Raw genomic sequence first — 16,996 nt, 5'->3', positions numbered from 1 at the left:
GGGTTTGAACCGCCAGCTTTCTGGTTAGCAGTCAAGTACCTTAGGCACTATGCCACTACTGCCTTGGAAACCCAAGGAGGGGTTGCTATGAGTTGGATCCAACTCGACAGCAGCGAGTTTGGTTTGGTTTTGGTGGGGGCTTTGTAAACACTTGGATCCTAGCTCCACCCCTAGAGATTCACTGGGTCTCGGGTAAACAAACAAACAAGCAAACCAAATAGGACCCTTCCTTGGGTTTCCAAGGGGGTATCTCTACCGAAGTAGATTGCCCAACCTTCCTTTTGAGGAGTGGCTGGTGGGTTTGAACCGCCAGCCTTCTGGTTAGCAGTCAAGTGCCTTAGGCACTATGCCACCAAAGGAAGTCATAGGAAAGGGTATTAACAATATTGGTGAGTTTAGAGAAGAGAGGATTAGAAGAATGAGAGGGAGATTATTTACCTCTGAGTTAAAAAAACAATGTGGGACAGTAATAGAAAAACCTATTTCAACAGAAATAGGAACCTTAAGATGAGTAGTTGTGGAGGCTGGCTCTTAATTGCAGAACTGATTTCCAGTGGAGATTAGTTGAGTCAACTCAGCTCCTGCATTGTTTGTTTTCAGTTTGTTTATTGCTTAAATGGGGGTGTTTTTGCTTGATAATCTCCTCAGATATGACTGATGCTCAATTTAGTGGAGCTTGGTATTTCTTTTTGTGTTGTGCTAATAAGCTTTTCTCTTGTTCTGGAAATTAAAATGCTTTCCTCTTTAGCCCAATTAAGTCTATTAAAAGAAGGCCTTTATGAAAAGGCCTTTCTTAAAGGTCTCTCAGTGAAATTGATTGGTCCTGAAAATTCTTCCCTCACTGCCTGTGAAAACATTTCATAGTTACTGAAGGCATATTATGAAGGCTGTTTCAATATCTTCCCTACAAAATGCTAAGAAATACTTTGGACAATGGTTCAGACTTTAAAAATGAAGATGGCTCAGTCTTTTCACAAACTGAACACAATATTATTGCAACTTACTTGATTATAGCAGGTATGGCTGTTTAATTACTCCATCAACAGTTATCTTGCTTTAGAATGGGAGAAAAGGCTTTCAGCGTAAGATAGTAGGAAGCATGAGTTTCAGAGCCTGGTTTCAGAGTGTTTTCGGCTATATATTGTTGGTCATTATAACAAGTCAGTTATCTTAGTTCATTTGCTCATGTGGTAAGTGAGGATATTACGACTTGCTGTGTCTACTTCCAGGCTATAAAGATCAACTAAGAGTATAGGTGAAAGAATAAATGAAAGCACTTTTAATAGTGGTTAATACTACAGATTATTTTGAACCTTGATAAATGACACGGAAGCAGTGAAATGGTGCTGAGAAAACTCTATGAAATGAATAATTTTGTGATATCCATCTATTTGGTTATTACATTGTCAAATTAAGTTTTCATTGGGGAAGAGTCTGTACCAGGATAGAAATGTATTTTTGTATCATTCACTATTACTGTATTTTATTTTTTATGGTTTTGTCCTTGATGGGGGAATGTAGCCAAGACTGGAAGTCCTGGAAAGATAATGAAAGTTCTAAGGAGAGAGAGAGCAGAGTGTATTGAGTACAGAATTTGAAAATTCATTTCACTCTGGAAAGTTAAAATATAATGTAACTCTTGAACTTGGATTCCATCTTTTACATCTTTGCTACTGTGGGCAAGTTCCTTACCTTTTTCTACCCTTTTCTCATCTGTTAAATGGAGATAAGAATAAGCTACCTATCATGATTGTTTCGAGGGATACAGTGAAATGACATAAAACACCTTGGGTATAGTAGGTATTTGAAAAATATTTGTTTCTTCCCCATGTAATACTCATTGATTGAAATATTGGATTAATCACTAAAGTTTGCAGAAAAAGAAATGATAACATTCTTCAAATATCTTTTTTGTGTCTAGGTTGAAGTTTGATGTAACCTTTATACCGAACAATCCTTTCGTTTCTTTTTTTTTTTTTTTAAATTGTGCTTTGGGTGCAAATTTACAAAGCAAATTTATTTTCCTTGAACAGTTGCTGCACATTTGATTTTGTGGCCCTGATGACCATCCCCAACCATAAAAAACTCTCCTTCCCTCCCCCTCCTTGTGCCCTTCTTAATTATGCATTCCTGTCTATCCAGCTTTCCCTCTATGTAAATGCTGCCCCTCTGACAATCCCTTAGTTTCTAACTTTACACTCTGACAGATTTTGGAAGAAGTTATTTTTGTTATATTGGGTTATTTTTTGGATTAAATTTTAGAAAATTTTCAAACAATCAACAGTAGAGGGAAAAGTGTAAGTCCTCATGCACCCAACTGATTATAATTGCTTAGGTTTTTTTTTCCCCCCATAATTCACAATTATGGTATTGATTTTTATATTAGAAAATGTGAGTTCCTAAGTTTTTATAAATTTTGGTGACATGTTCATTCAAGTAACATTTGAATGACTGATAGGTACTGGAAAAGTTCTCTTTTTGAGCTTTATGTTGCTATTCTATGAGAGAAACAGTATGCTATTTAAAGAGAAAAATCTCATCACAATTCTATGGAAATACTTTGTATTCAAACTTTTGATTGATTTCGTTTTGCTTCATTTATTAAATCTAGTCTGTTACATGCTGAAAGAATATAGAAATCATTAGGACTCTGAAATCTACATGGGAAAATGAGGAAGATAGAGTTAAATAATACAGCAAATGAGTAATATAGACAGGTACTTTGAGAACTTAGGAAGAAGAGAGTATACTGTAGGGTATGTAGGAGAAGGTGTTAGAGTAGTATTGGAATTGAACCCAAGTATGTGTAGCATTTGGATAGATGGAAAAAAGTAGTAGGGTGTTCTAAGTGGGAGCAATGAGTTAAGGTTTACAAGTGTAACTGTATTAAATAGATTGGAAGGCTTGGTTTGACAAGTGTGGATATTTAAGTAGGGTGAAAACAGACTGAGGCAAAACACCTGGGATATCAAGTTGAAACAGTTGGATTTTTATCCCTCAGGTGGTGGGGGAGTATTGGAAGTTTTGAGGAGAGCCAGGATGAATTCTATGTTGTAGTAAGCTTATTCTGCCAGCAGCGTGCATGGGTAAAGAACTGGAATCTGGGAGATAGTGTAACATGTTTAAGAGTAGTTTTGACCGGGGTACCAAGATATAGTAGAAGTTTTTAGCTGATACTTTTGTGTATTGGTGTTTGGAGCACACTTCTATCTTCCACAATGGCAAGGGATTGCTCACTGGTACTTCTCTTGCAGCTGATGAACATGACTGCTTGTTACCCCTACAGTCTTCTCTCAGCTGAAATTGCTTCACCCCCACCCTTAGGACCTAGTGTGACCCATATGTGGTCTCTGGGAAACTTATGCATCCTTAGCAGCAAGAAAGGGATTTGATCCAGGCTATCATGCACATCCAGTCCTCTCAATATTTTGCTGTGAGTAGGATCAACGTGGTGGCAGTGGGTGTTATAGCTGGTAATTAGTATGGAAGTACTGTTAGGATAGAATGATGATTGAGGATTGACTAAAGGAAACTATATATAGAAAAAGAAGCAGGCCTCAGGAAGCAGGAGGACCTTAACCTGCCATAACAGAGGGTGTGGTCAGACATGTAGCCTAAAAATCAGCAGGGATAAATCATGAAAGCCAGACTTTCAAGAACAGAGTAATTAATGATAATGTTAAAACCATCCCTCAGTATTGGCTTATGCAACTGATAGATTCTTTGTGTTTCAGTTTCCTTATTTTGTTTTCACAGAAGGGCTGTGACGATGTTACAAATAGTTTTAAGGACAGCTGGAGCTCTTTAAGTAAATGAACTTAAAAAGGATTTGCCCTATTTTTGAAGGGACTTAACATTTAATTTTGATTCTACTTTAAACATTCAAATCAAATAATTTTTTCTTTTTTGGTATATTCTCAGGTATGATAAGTATTCTCAGCAATGTAATAGTTCTGGGCATCTTCATTAAGTACAAGGAACTTCGGACACCCACAAATGCAATTATCATAAACTTGGCTGTTACTGATATAGGGGTCAGTAGCATTGGCTACCCCATGTCTGCTGCATCAGATCTGCATGGAAGTTGGAGGTTTGGATATGCAGGATGTCAGGTATTGGAAACATGTGAAATTAAAGCTAAATCAATTGGATCAAAAAGATGTAAATTTAAATGTCTTAAAGAAACCTGAGGGCTTAAATAAGGTATTGTAGGATAATAGATGTGCTTTTATTGAAAAGAGCTTTGAGAGTGACTGGGAAATATATTCTTTAATAGGAGTAATGAAATCACCAAGCATCTTATATTTTCGAAAGTTTCCCCAACCCAAAGGAAAAAACAAATAAAGCAACCAGCGTTCACCTAGAGAGAAAAAAAAAAAGTAGTTTTACATATTCAAATGCTACCCTTCTTTTCATTTGAAATAATATTTAATGACTTAATCATAAAATCTAAGAAATGCAGTTAAGCTACTATACTGACTTTTTGTAGGGAAAGTCCTCCGTCAGAATTATTAAATATTTTTACTGACAAGGAAATAAGTTAATCTCAGTTTACATTAGGATAGTAGGCAAATCTTTTGGCCTAATTGTTTTTAATAGTTTACTATTTCAAGCCATGAAATTATAGAGAGGAACAAAGAAGAATGAAGAAAACCAAAGACTCATGGAAACAATTAGTCCAGTAGGCTAATGGACCATGTGAAAGGATCTCAGCCTACATGACCCTGAGACCAGAAGAACTAGGTGGGCCTGGCTACCACTGTCAACCACTCAAAAACGGATCAGTATAGACAATCCTGGGTAGAGTTGAAGAAAAATGTGGAACAAAACTCAAAACCATAAAAAAAAAAAAAAAAGCTTATTGGTCTGGGACTAGAGACTGGAAAAACCCCTGAGACTATGTATGGCCCCTAGTCACACTTCAGGCATGGAATTAAACTCAATCCTGTGGTTTCCAGCCGAAGAATAGACAGGCGTATAAGGTGAACATTTATACCAGGTAGATACACTCCTTAGAATAATCAATATGATTGATATGGGACATCAGTAGGGCAGCATTGCCCTACTGGGAAATAACTTAGAGGGCAGGAGTACATAGGAAAGGACACGGAGAAAAGGTAACCCCAGCCAGGAAGTAGCAAGAAAGCTGTTACATTATGGGGATTGCAATCAATGTCATGAAACAAAATGTGTATGAACTGTTGTATGGTAAATGAATTTGCTCTGTAAACTTTCAGCCAAATCACAATAAAAAAAAAATTAAAGAGAATAATAGCAAGTAATGAACACCCACATGTGCTTCAGTTAATTTTGACAGATCTTAAAGTTCTGCAATATGTGCTTCACTTTATAGAAAAACAGGGAGAGAGGAGAGATTGTAAAGATATAAAACTTTATAGATACTGTTGAGGCCACTCTGTATCACTGCCCAATCCTATTCCCTTCCTTCTCATGAATACTTTTCTATTTCACTACATAGTTATGTGTCCAGAAATCTGAAATAATACTATCTGAATATTTAAAGTTTTGTATAAATAAAATCATATTGTCTGCATTATGCAATTTCCTTTTTATTCACTGTTATGTTTTTGAAATTAATACATGTTGATGGATGCAGGTGTAAGTTACTTGTTTTAACTGCTACACAGTATGCCATTGAATGAACATAACCACAACTTATTCATTACTGAGTGAGCATTTGTTTCTAACTTTTTCTACTACAAACAAGACTTCGATTGATGTTCTTGTACATGTTTCCTCCTTCAGCATGTGAGAGTTTCTCTAGACAAGTTGCTTAGACAATGGATTGTTACCCTGTAGAGAATGCTCATCTTCAGCTTTATTGCATGTGGCAAATTGCTCTCCAAAATAGCTATGCCGATTCTGAGAACTTCTGTTGTATCTTGTAATTTATGTTCTTTTGAATAATGTGGCTGTAAATCTTTTTTTACATCAGAAACATTTAGGTTTCCTCTTGTGTGAATATCCTATTCATCTCTTGCTTGTTTTTCTATTAAGGTTTTCTTTCTCTTGATTGTGTAACTTCTCAGTACTAATCTTTTGTTGGTTATCTGCATTGCACCTAATTTATACTTTATTTTTGCACTCTGTTTATGATGTCTTTTGATAAATAGTGCCTAAGGCATTTGACTGCTAACCAGAAGGCTGGTGGTTCAAACCCACCAACCACTCCTCAGAAGGAAGATGGGGCAATCTACTTCTGTAGTGATACCGCCTCGGAAACCCAAGGAGGGGTCATTATGATTCAGATCCAACTCAATGGCAGTGAGTTAGTTTTGCTAAATAGAAGTTTCACCTTATGTCTTAAAATATTTTTTAAGAATATTTATTTTCATTAATGAAATCCCAAACACTTTCCATAAATGCCTTTATTAAACTTGTTACAATTTGATAATAGATTGATTTTTAAATTAGTAAAATTAAAAACATTTAATATACTTAAAATATATTCTACCAATAGAATAAAATTTAAATATTTTCTGGAAGGGTATTTAGAATGGTGGGTTCTTTTCCATTTTGTTTTCAGATTTATGCTGGATTAAATATCTTTTTTGGTATGGTAAGTATTGGACTGCTCACTGTTGTGGCCATGGATCGATACCTGACCATCTGCCATCCTGATATAGGTACGCTCTTTTTCAGCTTTCTAAATGAATCTATTTCTTGCTCACATAACAGCTAACACACTTTCTCTCCAAAACATAAACATAATGGTTTGCGATCACAGTCAGTCTTCTCTCTCTGGCACTCCTATTCAAAAGTATCAGTAATTTCCTATCATACTTAGAATAAAATCCAAACTTCATAACATAGCCTCCAAGGCCCTCATGGTCTGACTCCTGGTCTACCTTTCGAGTTTCTTTAGGGCCACTTTCACTTTGGGGAACTGGCCAAGCTCTCCCACTTTGGGACCTTTGTATGTGTTGTTCCCTGTGCCTAGAAAGCTCTTCTTCCTGTTTACCCTCTGGCTGTTCTTTTTTTATCATTCAGGCTTCTCTTAAATGTCATTTTTATTTTTTTAGAACGTGAATTCATGTTGATAGACTTTGAATGAACTGAAGTGTTCTGTGAAGAATCTACTTATTAACAAATTTGAATCATTGGTTAAAACAAAGTGAAGATGTGAATCCTATCATTGGCAAATGAGGTTAATATTTCATATGATTGTCAACAGGAAGAAGAATGAGCTCTAACACTTATGTTGGCATGATCCTGGGAGCTTGGATAAATGGCTTGCTTTGGGCTTCACTGCCTATCATAGGGTGGGCAAATTATGCCCCAGACCCAACTGGTGCCACCTGTACCATAAACTGGCGGAAAAATGACGTGTAAGAGACATGTTTACACTTTAAAAATCAAACGCTGTTAATGTAGACATTTTTTCACCATTTCAAATTTAAGCTCAAATCACGTCACGTGTAAAAAAAAAATTACAATCAAAATATCCAATCAGAGTGTGACAAAGGGCTTCCCTGATAGTGACAATGTGATTCAAGCAAGAGATAAAATTGAGAAAGTGAATTATGCTGGTTTACAAGTGAAGGTCATCCAGCTTCTTCTCTCCCCCCTCCTGTACGCTTTCCTCCCTCTCTCTTCCTTCCTGAGGTAGCAATGGAGGGTACAAATCACCCGTACAGTATTTGTACATCTTAGATGGAGTAGCTTGAGTGGTCAAAGAGACTGTTAGTGGAGTGAGACAGTGTTCAGCTCTGGTGACAGCTCAGGCTGACTCCATACGCCTTTTCAAGAAGATCTGGTGATAAAGCGTCTTCTAGGAATCACATAGCAAAAGCACAGCCCCTGCAAGGATTTTCCTGGTAGTTGGTTACGCTCTTCTGTATTTCCCGAGAAAACGAGGATAATTTAGTTCATTAAAGAAATTGAGATTATTCAGAAAACTAGAAATTTCTAAATCTAAATTCTAGAACTTTTTCTATAAAGGGTCAAAAAGCAGGTATCTTACATTTCACAGGTTAGACATTCTTTGACACAACTATTCAACTTTGCTGTTGTACTATGAAAGCAGCCTTAGACTGTATGTATGTATGTATGGCTATGTTCCAATAAAACTTTATTCCAAAAACAAGTGGTAGGCTGGATCTGGCCTGAGGCCATAGTTTACCAACTCCTGGTCTAAATGAACTAAAAGTTCTAAGATATTTAATAATATAATAATTACAGGACAATGCCAGAATTAATTCTAATTATTGTTACCTGTTTCCCATCCTCCTATGTAGGACTTTAAATGAGTAGTTATAATTGCTTTTTCTTATTTTTAGGTCTTTTGTCTCTTACACAATGACAGTTGTTATGATAAATTTTGTTCTGCCCCTAGCAGTGATGTTTTACTGCTATTACCAGGTCACTCGATGCATTAAACGTCATACTGCTAGTAACTGCGCTGAGTACCTCAACAGAGACTGGTCAGATCAGTTAGATGTAACAAAGGTAAGAAGTCCAAGTCCTTAAAACAGTCTTTGTAATCAAGTTTTTATGCATACATAGCGAAAGAGTCCATTGCCCCACTGCTGTGTGTCGCCTCTCCCCATCTCTGATCCTCCCCAGCTCTGTCTTTTGGTGTTTGCCTTCACATTTCTAAATGATACGATTATTTGCTCTTGGATTTTCTGCTATGGAAGATGAAGATTTATTTCTCTTATATTAGTGTCCTTTCTCCTTCCCTCTATATTTATTTCTCCTTATCCTGTCAATATAATGATAATATTTCACTGGATTAAGAGTCAATGTTTACATTATTATGACTAAATTTTATGTTCTGCAGATACCATTGCAGAGAACAATGATTCACACTTCTCTTTTTACACAACTTCTTTTCTTTGAAGTTAGTAATTAATTTATTTATTCATTCTCCCATCCCTGTCTTTTTCTGGTTTTGTTTTCTTAATGTTCTATGTTCCTATAATTAATTCATCCTTAAACTCTACACCACAAGTGTCAGTCTCCTCTTAGTATGTCCAAACACATCAGAGAATAAATTGATTTTTTCCTTTTCTTGGAGCTGTTCCTTCCAGCACCCTCCAACCTCTTATTCCATTCTGGATTGGCTGCTCTCTAGGACTACTGGCCAGTTTGCCATCATCCTCAGATCACTCTTCATTGGAAAACAAAGCAGTCAAACAAAAAAACCCCATACCTGTTGCTGTTGATTTGGTTGACTCTTGGCAACCCCATGTGTTATAGTAGAATAACTCCATAAGGCTTTCTTGGCTGTTATTTTTTCTGAAGCAGATCATCAGGCCTTTTTTAGCAGCACTGGGTGGGTTTGAACTGCTAACCTTTTGGTTAATTTAAAAGAAAAAAATAAAAAACCAAACTCACTGCCGTCGAGGTGATCCCAACTCATAGCGACCCATCCTTAGGTTTCCAAGGGGAATCTCTATGGAAGTAGATTGCCCAATCTTCCTTCCAAGGAGTGAGTGACTGGTGGGTTTGAACTGCCAGCCTCTTGGTTAGCAGTCAAATGCCTTAGACACTATGCTACCAGAGCTCCCTTTTGATTAATAGTTGAGTGCAAACCATCACCATTTGGAAATGACTTTGGCCTCTCTTTTGGGTCAGATCCTCTGTTTTCCGCATTGCATGTTTTCCCTTTTTCTTGATGTACTCCCTCTGGTTTAGTAGAGCACATTCTCCAGTAGATTCCTGAGAAAAGGGTACAAAGGAGGTAAAAGTTTTTAAGACTGTGTGCCTGAATATATCTTAATTCTTCTGTCATGCTTGACTGATGGTTTACTATGTGTAGAATTCTAGGTAGAAATAATTTGCAGAGAATTGTGAAGGTTTTGCTCTTAGCTTCTAGTATTCTTATTGTAAAGGCTGATGGCATTCTGATAACATCCTTTGGAGGGGGTCTGTGTGTTCTCTCTGGAAGCTTGTAGGACTTTCTGTGTATTCAGTTTTCTGAAAGTTCACAATGATGTGCTTGGTGTGGGTCTTCATTCATCCACCTGCTGGGTACTTGGTGATTGCTTTCAATTAGGAGACTTACATTGTTCACTTCTGGTAGAGCTTTTGTATTCTTTTGTAATTCCCTCCTTTTTGTGATGTTTTTTTTTTCCCCCCTGTTCTCTTTCCTTTTGTTGGGATATTTGATCTCCTGGATTTATCCTCTGATTTTCTTAAATTTTGTCTTCTAATTTTTCTCTTTCTTTTTATTTAATCTTACTCTTGCTGGGACATTTTTTCAGCTGTATTCAGGGCTGGGACTAGGGTAAAGAGAGTAAGGCTTATGCCTGCGTGCAGAATTTAAGGGGCACCAAAAACTGAGTAATCAAGAAGTGCAATATTTTAATGCAATACTTTAAACAATCAAAATAAATGTAAAAAATCCATGATGAACAAAATACAAAACTTTAAATAAATATAGCATCAGACTCTACACTTGTAGGACTTGCCTTACCTGCCTCACACTCATCTTAGCCCTAACCATGTCTTTCAACCTTTCTATTACATTTTTAAACATTTCTGCTATCACTGTTACCAATATGATAAAAAAAAAAAATTCTTATATATAAAGGAGTTATTTTATACTGTGACCTGTTTTTTGTAGCCTCTTCTTGTTTTATAGATGCATTAATAAAAATAACCCATTACCATTGAGTTGATTCTGACTCATGGTGACTCCATTCATTACACGATAGAACTGTGCTCCATAGTATTTTCTTGGCTGTAATTTTATGTAAGATCACCAGGCTTTCCTTCCATGCTAGGTGGGTTCAAACTAAAAACCTTTAGATTGTTAGTTGAGCATAAACCATCTGTGCCACCTAGGGACCTCTATGGATGTATGTTTTCTCTTATATTTTACATGTTGTATACTTATATATGTAAAATAAGTAATACATACATATTTATTTACATTATATATAATGTAAATAATGAGCTCTGGTGGTGTAGTGGTTAATGCATGGGGCTGCTGACCAAAAGGTCAATGGTTCAAACACACCAGCTGCTCCTCAGGAGAAAGATGAGGCAGTCTACTTCCGTGAAGATTTGTTTTTGTTGTTGTTAGGTGCCGTCAAGTTGGCTCCAAGTCATAGTGACCTTATGTACTACAGAATGAAACACTGCCCAGTTATGCACCATCCTCACAGTCCTTGCTATACTTCAGCCCATTGTTCCAGCCACTGTGTCAATCCATCTTGTTGAGGGTCTGCCCCATTTTTGCTGACCCTCCACTTTACCAAGCCTGATATTCTTCTCCAAGGAATGATCGCTTCTGACAACATGACCAAATAGGTGAGATGAAGTCTGGCCATTCTCAGTTCCAAGGAGCATTCTGGCTGCACTTCTTCCAGGACAGATTTGTTAGTTCTTCTGGCAGTCCATGGTACTTTCAGTATTCTTCACCAACACCACTACTCAAAAGTATCAATTCTTCCTGGGTCTTCCTTATTCATTGTCCAGCTGTCACATGCATGTGAAAAAAAATTCACCTGTTTTCAGTTCTACATGCATGCCTTCATTCAGAATAAGTTATCTCTTACCTTCAATTTCTGAGACTTTCTGAAATTCAGTGCAATGAATTAGTCTGTTTCTGGTTTTCCCTCACTGCTGGCTGCCTTTTTTTTTTTTTAATTATTCTTATGTCTGATAAGTAATTTGTCATTTACCCAATTGTTATTCCCTTTCTAATTTTTTAAAAAACTATTGTCTAATCACTAATCTGTCCTTAGGGGTTTTTGTCTTTTTAAAATCTGTTTCATCATTTTATTGTGTGATCAGGAGAGAGCAATATAAGGTTTATAATTTACCATTTTAAAAAGATATAAGGGAACTTCCTTTAAAAAAAAAGTTTATATTGAACATATTACATATCTAGCATAAGTGGTCTGTGTTAGAACTCACTGAGTTTAACATAGGGTTTGTTTTTTTTTTTCCCTCAGATTGAGGTTAGAAAATTATTTTTTTTTTAGACTTGCAGATAATGACAGTGAGGAAAAGAAAAAGCTGGACCAGCAGGTAGTAGCACAATTACGAGAAAACGGTTAGGTATGGATTTTCATCTGTCTCTCCTCAGAGCCAGCTTCTGTGCCCTCCCCTGGCAGACCAAAATAAAGAAATAAATTACATTTGTGTAATGTTCTTAAAAACAATACAGAAAATCAATGTATATAATACACAAGCTCTTACTATCATTGCTGCCTTCCTGTACCTAAGCAAAATACATTGAGGTAAAAACTTAGCTATTTACTTCATGTCGTTAACAACGTAAATGTGTTCAAATTCCAATCTAGATAGTTCTCCATGCTATTTTAGGTATTAGGTTTGATGAATATTTGCTTCTTTTACAGATGTCTGTGATAATGATACTAATGTTTCTGGTGGCTTGGTCCCCTTATTCTGTTGTGTGCTTATGGGCTTCTTTTGGTGACCCAAAGAAGATTCCACCCTCCGTGGCTATCATAGCTCCACTGTTTGCAAAATCATCTACATTCTACAATCCCTGTATTTATGTGGTTGCTAATAAAAAGTAAGTAACATCTAAAATGGTTCTAAATGAAATAATTGATACAAGAAGGTTAAAAGACAACTGAATACTGTTCTAGAGACAGAAATTCATTTCAAACTCACGTAAACAAGAAGGCTATTGGGCTCATGCAACTGAAATATACAGCAGCCTACTGAAAAGCCTAAATCTCTAATTCTGTGACAGACTTTCCCACACAGCAGCAGAGATGATCATGGATAATACAAGACCCAGGTTCTATAGGTTAAGCAGTTCGGAATGTGAGGCGCATCTCAAGATGGCTTTGTGGCAGGAGAGTCCCTGCGAGGTCCTTCGTCAATTCACCTCGGTTCACGTGGTGAATCAGTTGCTATAGAATCGATTCCACCTCATGGTGACCCCATGTGTGCAAGAGTAGAACTAGGTTTTCATTGGTTGATTTTTTGGAAATAGATCACCAGTCCTTTCTTCCAAAGTGTTTCTGGATAGACTGGAACCTCCAGCCTTTCAGTTAGCAGCCAACCACATCAACCGTTTGAATCTTATTCCATGCAAAATACGTGGAATGGGTTTTCCAAAAGATGTTGTTGTTTTGTTAGTTGCTGTTGAGTCGGAACCAGCTCATGGTCACCCCACATGTTACAGAGTAGAACTATTCTATAGGGTTTTCTGAACTATAATATATATTTTTTTTCTTAAATTTTTATTGTGACTTGGGTGAAAGTTTATAGAGGAAATTCATCTTCCATACAGCAGTCTATGTACTTTTTGTTTGATGACATTGACTGCAGTCCCTGCAATATAACAGCATCTTCCCACTTCCTCCCTATAGTTACCTCTTTCCTGTGTCCTTCTTTCTTATGCATTCTTGTACCCTGAGCTATCTCCCTGTGCAAATACTGCCCTTCTGTTCTCCCATGATTGATTATTCTAAGAAGTGTGGCTACCTGGTGTAAAATGTTCACCCTATATGCCTGTCTGTTGTTTGCCTGGAAGCCACGGGAGTGAGTTCAGTTCCAGGCATGAAGGGTAAGTAGAGGCTATAGCCTTGGGGGTTTCACCAGGTTTTGTTAGACTGGTAAACCTAGTCTTTTTTATCATTGAGTTTTGTTGCACATTGTTCTCCCAGGATCTCCTGCAAGATCCCTTTCTGAGTAGTTGACAGTGGTAACCAGGCACCACTTAGTTCTTATGGTCTTGTGGTCATGTAGGCTGAGGTCTGCACAGTTCATTAGTCCATTGGACTAATTGTTTCCAGTTTCTTTGGTTTTCTTCAGGAGCTCTGGTGGTGTAGTGCCTAAGGCATTTGACTGCTAACCAGAAGGCTGGCGGTTCAAACCCACCAGCCACTCCTCGGAAGGAAGGTTGGGCGAGCTACTTCTGTGGTGATATGACCTTGGAAACCCAAAGAGGGACCGCTATGAGTCAGATCTGACTCCATGGCAGTGAGTTTGGTATTTTTGGTTTTTTGGTTTTCTTCATTCTTCTTTGCTTTGGATGAGGAGAGAACAATTATTGTATCTCTCTGGCCGCTTGCAAGTCTTTAAGACCCCAGTCATTACTCACCAAAGTAAAATGTAGAACAATGTTTACGGGTAGTGTGTAATATTCTTGGCTATAATCTAAATCAAAGCAGAACATCATGTCTTTTCTTATAAAGTACTATTGGGTAGGTTTGAACTACCAGCCTTTAGTTTAGCACTCAAGTCCAAACTGTTTGTGCTTTGTAGGTACTTTCTCCAAAAGATCAAGCAATGCTATTACTGGAAAACGGACAAAGCAGTGTTGGGCTCTCTGTGTAGGGAGCACAGTTGTAGATTTACCAGAAGGAAAGCATTTCATCTAAATATAAGAGAAAAATCCAGTGCTGAAATAAAGAGCTTCAGGAATCGGTAGTCATTCAGGATAATAGAGGATCCTTCTCTCCCTCTAATTTTCGGACTCAGCAAGAATTTCCTCTCTTGCTTTCTTAGTGAAGTTGAGATTATTTTATTTCCTTTTATTGCTGGAAATATGGAATGAACCTATACACTGTGCTTAAATATTTGGCCAGAAAATCTCAGTAGACTTCAGGTCTTTGAACCTGGAATGCCAATGCTGCTTTTTATTAAACTTGTGTATTAATGTACATGTTTGGAGATCAGCTTTAGCTACAGATAAAGGATGTGAAAAAAATACATAAGAATTTTAATATCAAACAGGCCAAAGAAGAAGAATAAAACATACATTTTAAATTCAGAGTCTGTTAAAAACCAAAAACACCAAATTCACTGCCGTCAAGTCGATTCGACTCATTGCAACCACTCCTTGGGTTTGCAAGGTGGTTTCAAATTTGTTATTTGCAGCAACACCATCTCTACAGAAGTAGATTGCCCAGTCTTCCTTCTGAGGAGTGGCTGGTGGGTTTAAACCACCAGCCTTCTGGTTAGCAGTCAAATGCTTCAGGCACTGTGCCACCAGAGCTCCTTCAGAGTCTGTTAGTAGTTCCTTTTCAAAGATCAGTTGTTCTCAAACCCAATTAATTTCAACTGGCCTTTGCTCAGAACCCAAACCCATTGCCATTGAGTCAGTTCCAAGAGAGGCATGAACCAAGGCATCCTTAGTTAAAAAAAAAAAAAAAGAAGAAAAAAAGATTGCAATTGATATTAGTAGTATTTTAAATGCAGGTAATTGATTAACTACTAATTATTTAAAGCCTTCAGTGTTCATAAGCAGTGGTGCAAAATTGGTCTTTAGTTGTAACATTTACCTTACACTTTTGTAAAGGTTAAGAAGGAGTCTTTAGGTGGTGCAAATGTTAAAACACAACGACTAACCTAAAGGTTGGTGGTTTGAATCCGCCCAGAGGTGCCTTGGAAAAAAGGGCCTCAGTCTAATAAAGGTATTAAAATTGGAGGTAGAAATTTGTTTTGTAGGTGTCAATTAGTAGTAGTGGGCCTTCTTTATGTTTGAAAGTATTTTAAGAGTTCCAAGTCATTGTAAGATGATGCCAGATTTCCCGTTCTTTATTGTAGATTCCGGAGGGCAATGTTTGCCATGGTCAAATGCCAGACTCACCAAGCAGTGCCTGTGACGAGTACTTTACCAATGACTGTATCTCAAAACCCACTGGCTTCTGGAAGAATCTGAAATAAGAGAAAAGCACACACTATCAAAACATTTCCTTTTTTATTTTATTTTAAATATGATCTCATTTCGATTAAATGCAGACATAGGTAAATGTCCTATTAGACTATAAGTTCCTCAAGTGAAGAACATAATTCTGTTTGTGCAGTGGCTGCTATAGTGCACGTTTGTTTGTTTCATTATATGTAAGCTTACTGGTCATCTCCTTTGATGGATTTAGGCACAGGAGATTAAGGCCCCTACTCTCTTCTCCTACCAGTACATATTACAACATACTGATGGCCTGCCAACTTGTTTGGGTCCTCCATTAGCCTAACCAAAACCAATCCAAACCCACTGCTGTTGAGTCATTCTGACTCATAGTGACCCTATTGGGTTTCCAAGGCAGTAAATTTTACAGAAGTAAATTGCCTCATTTTTTTGAATCGCCTACCTTTTTTTGGTTAGTAAACCCATGCCTTAACCACAGCACCACCAGAGCTCTTTTTCCATTAGTCTAAAAAACCAAACCCACTGCTATCAGATTACCATCTCATAGTGACCCCCATTGGGTTTCGAGGCTGTAAATCTTTACAGAAGTAGATTGCTCCCATCTTCCTTCTGTGGAGTGGCTGGTGTGTTTGAACCGCTGACCCTCCAGTTAGCAGCCAAATGCCCTATCCACTATGCCACCAGAGCTCCTTTCCATTAGCTTAGAAGCAGCTATTTTAATGTTAGAGTAAATTAACAACAATAATTAATTATATAATATTATAAAACAAAAACCCACTGCCATCAAGTTGGCTCTGACTCATAGCAACTGCCATTGGGTTTCAAAGGTGGTAAATCTTTATAGAAGTAGATTGCCCCAAATTCCTTCCACCAAACAGCTGGTGGCTTTGAACCGCCATCCATCTGGTTGTGAGTCAAATGCTTTAGTCACTGCCACTAGTGCTCCTTTCATAAGATCATATCGTTGTTATGTGCCTTTGAGTTGGACCCAACTCATAGTGACCCCTCTTTGGGTTTCTGAGGTGGTATCACTACAGAAGTAGTACTCTTCCTTCCGAGGAGTGGCTGGTGGGTTTGAACCACCAGCCTTCTGGTTAGCAATCAAGTGCCTTAGGCACTATACCACCAGAGCTCCTTAGTAAATGATTACTATAATGAGTTGTTAGATATTCCCAGCTAGAATAAAAAACTTTTTTTTTGCATTTCAAAATATTAAATTTTTAATGTAATCATTAATTTATACTACTTAACAAAAATAAACACTGTTGCTTCTAAAATCATATATGTGAGTCAGTGCACTTATGTATTTTTGCTAACAGTATAATCTCTGTGCATATAGTTATACACTCTCTCTTTTTCAAGTACTGTTTTTCTAATTATGTGTTTCCA

General features: G+C 37.3%; 1 protein-coding gene across 1 annotated transcript; it reads left to right on the top strand.

The window, feature by feature from the left end:
* The first annotated feature begins 911 nt into the window (after positions 1-911).
* On the top strand, positions 912-15,619 carry RRH (retinal pigment epithelium-derived rhodopsin homolog). Its single transcript, XM_007940751.1, has 7 exons — positions 912-1,017; positions 3,922-4,112; positions 6,548-6,647; positions 7,196-7,349; positions 8,301-8,469; positions 12,336-12,514; positions 15,505-15,619. The coding sequence occupies exons 1-7, from the start codon at positions 912-914 to the stop codon at positions 15,617-15,619; spliced, it is 1,014 nt and encodes a 337-aa protein (XP_007938942.1).
* Positions 15,620-16,996: the final 1,377 nt, after the last annotated feature.

The sequence above is a fragment of the Orycteropus afer genome, unplaced genomic scaffold, assembly GCF_000298275.1.
Source record: "Orycteropus afer afer isolate SDZICR_OR568_19922 unplaced genomic scaffold, OryAfe1.0 scaffold00071, whole genome shotgun sequence".
Taxonomy (NCBI): domain Eukaryota; kingdom Metazoa; phylum Chordata; class Mammalia; order Tubulidentata; family Orycteropodidae; genus Orycteropus; species Orycteropus afer.
The sequence above is the reverse complement of the archived record's forward strand: the minus strand, read 5'-3'. Positions and strand labels throughout refer to the sequence as shown.

Excerpts from the sequence above, each read along its gene's own strand:
- RRH (XM_007940751.1), top strand. The coding sequence starts at position 912 with ATGCTAAGAAATACTTTGGACAATGGTTCAGACTTTAAAAATGAAGAT. Across the intron at positions 1,018-3,921 it reads AACTTACTTGATTATAGCAG|GTATGATAAGTATTCTCAGC; the intron begins GTATGGCTGTTT and ends GTATATTCTCAG. Across the intron at positions 12,515-15,504 it reads TATGTGGTTGCTAATAAAAA|ATTCCGGAGGGCAATGTTTG; the intron begins GTAAGTAACATC and ends TCTTTATTGTAG.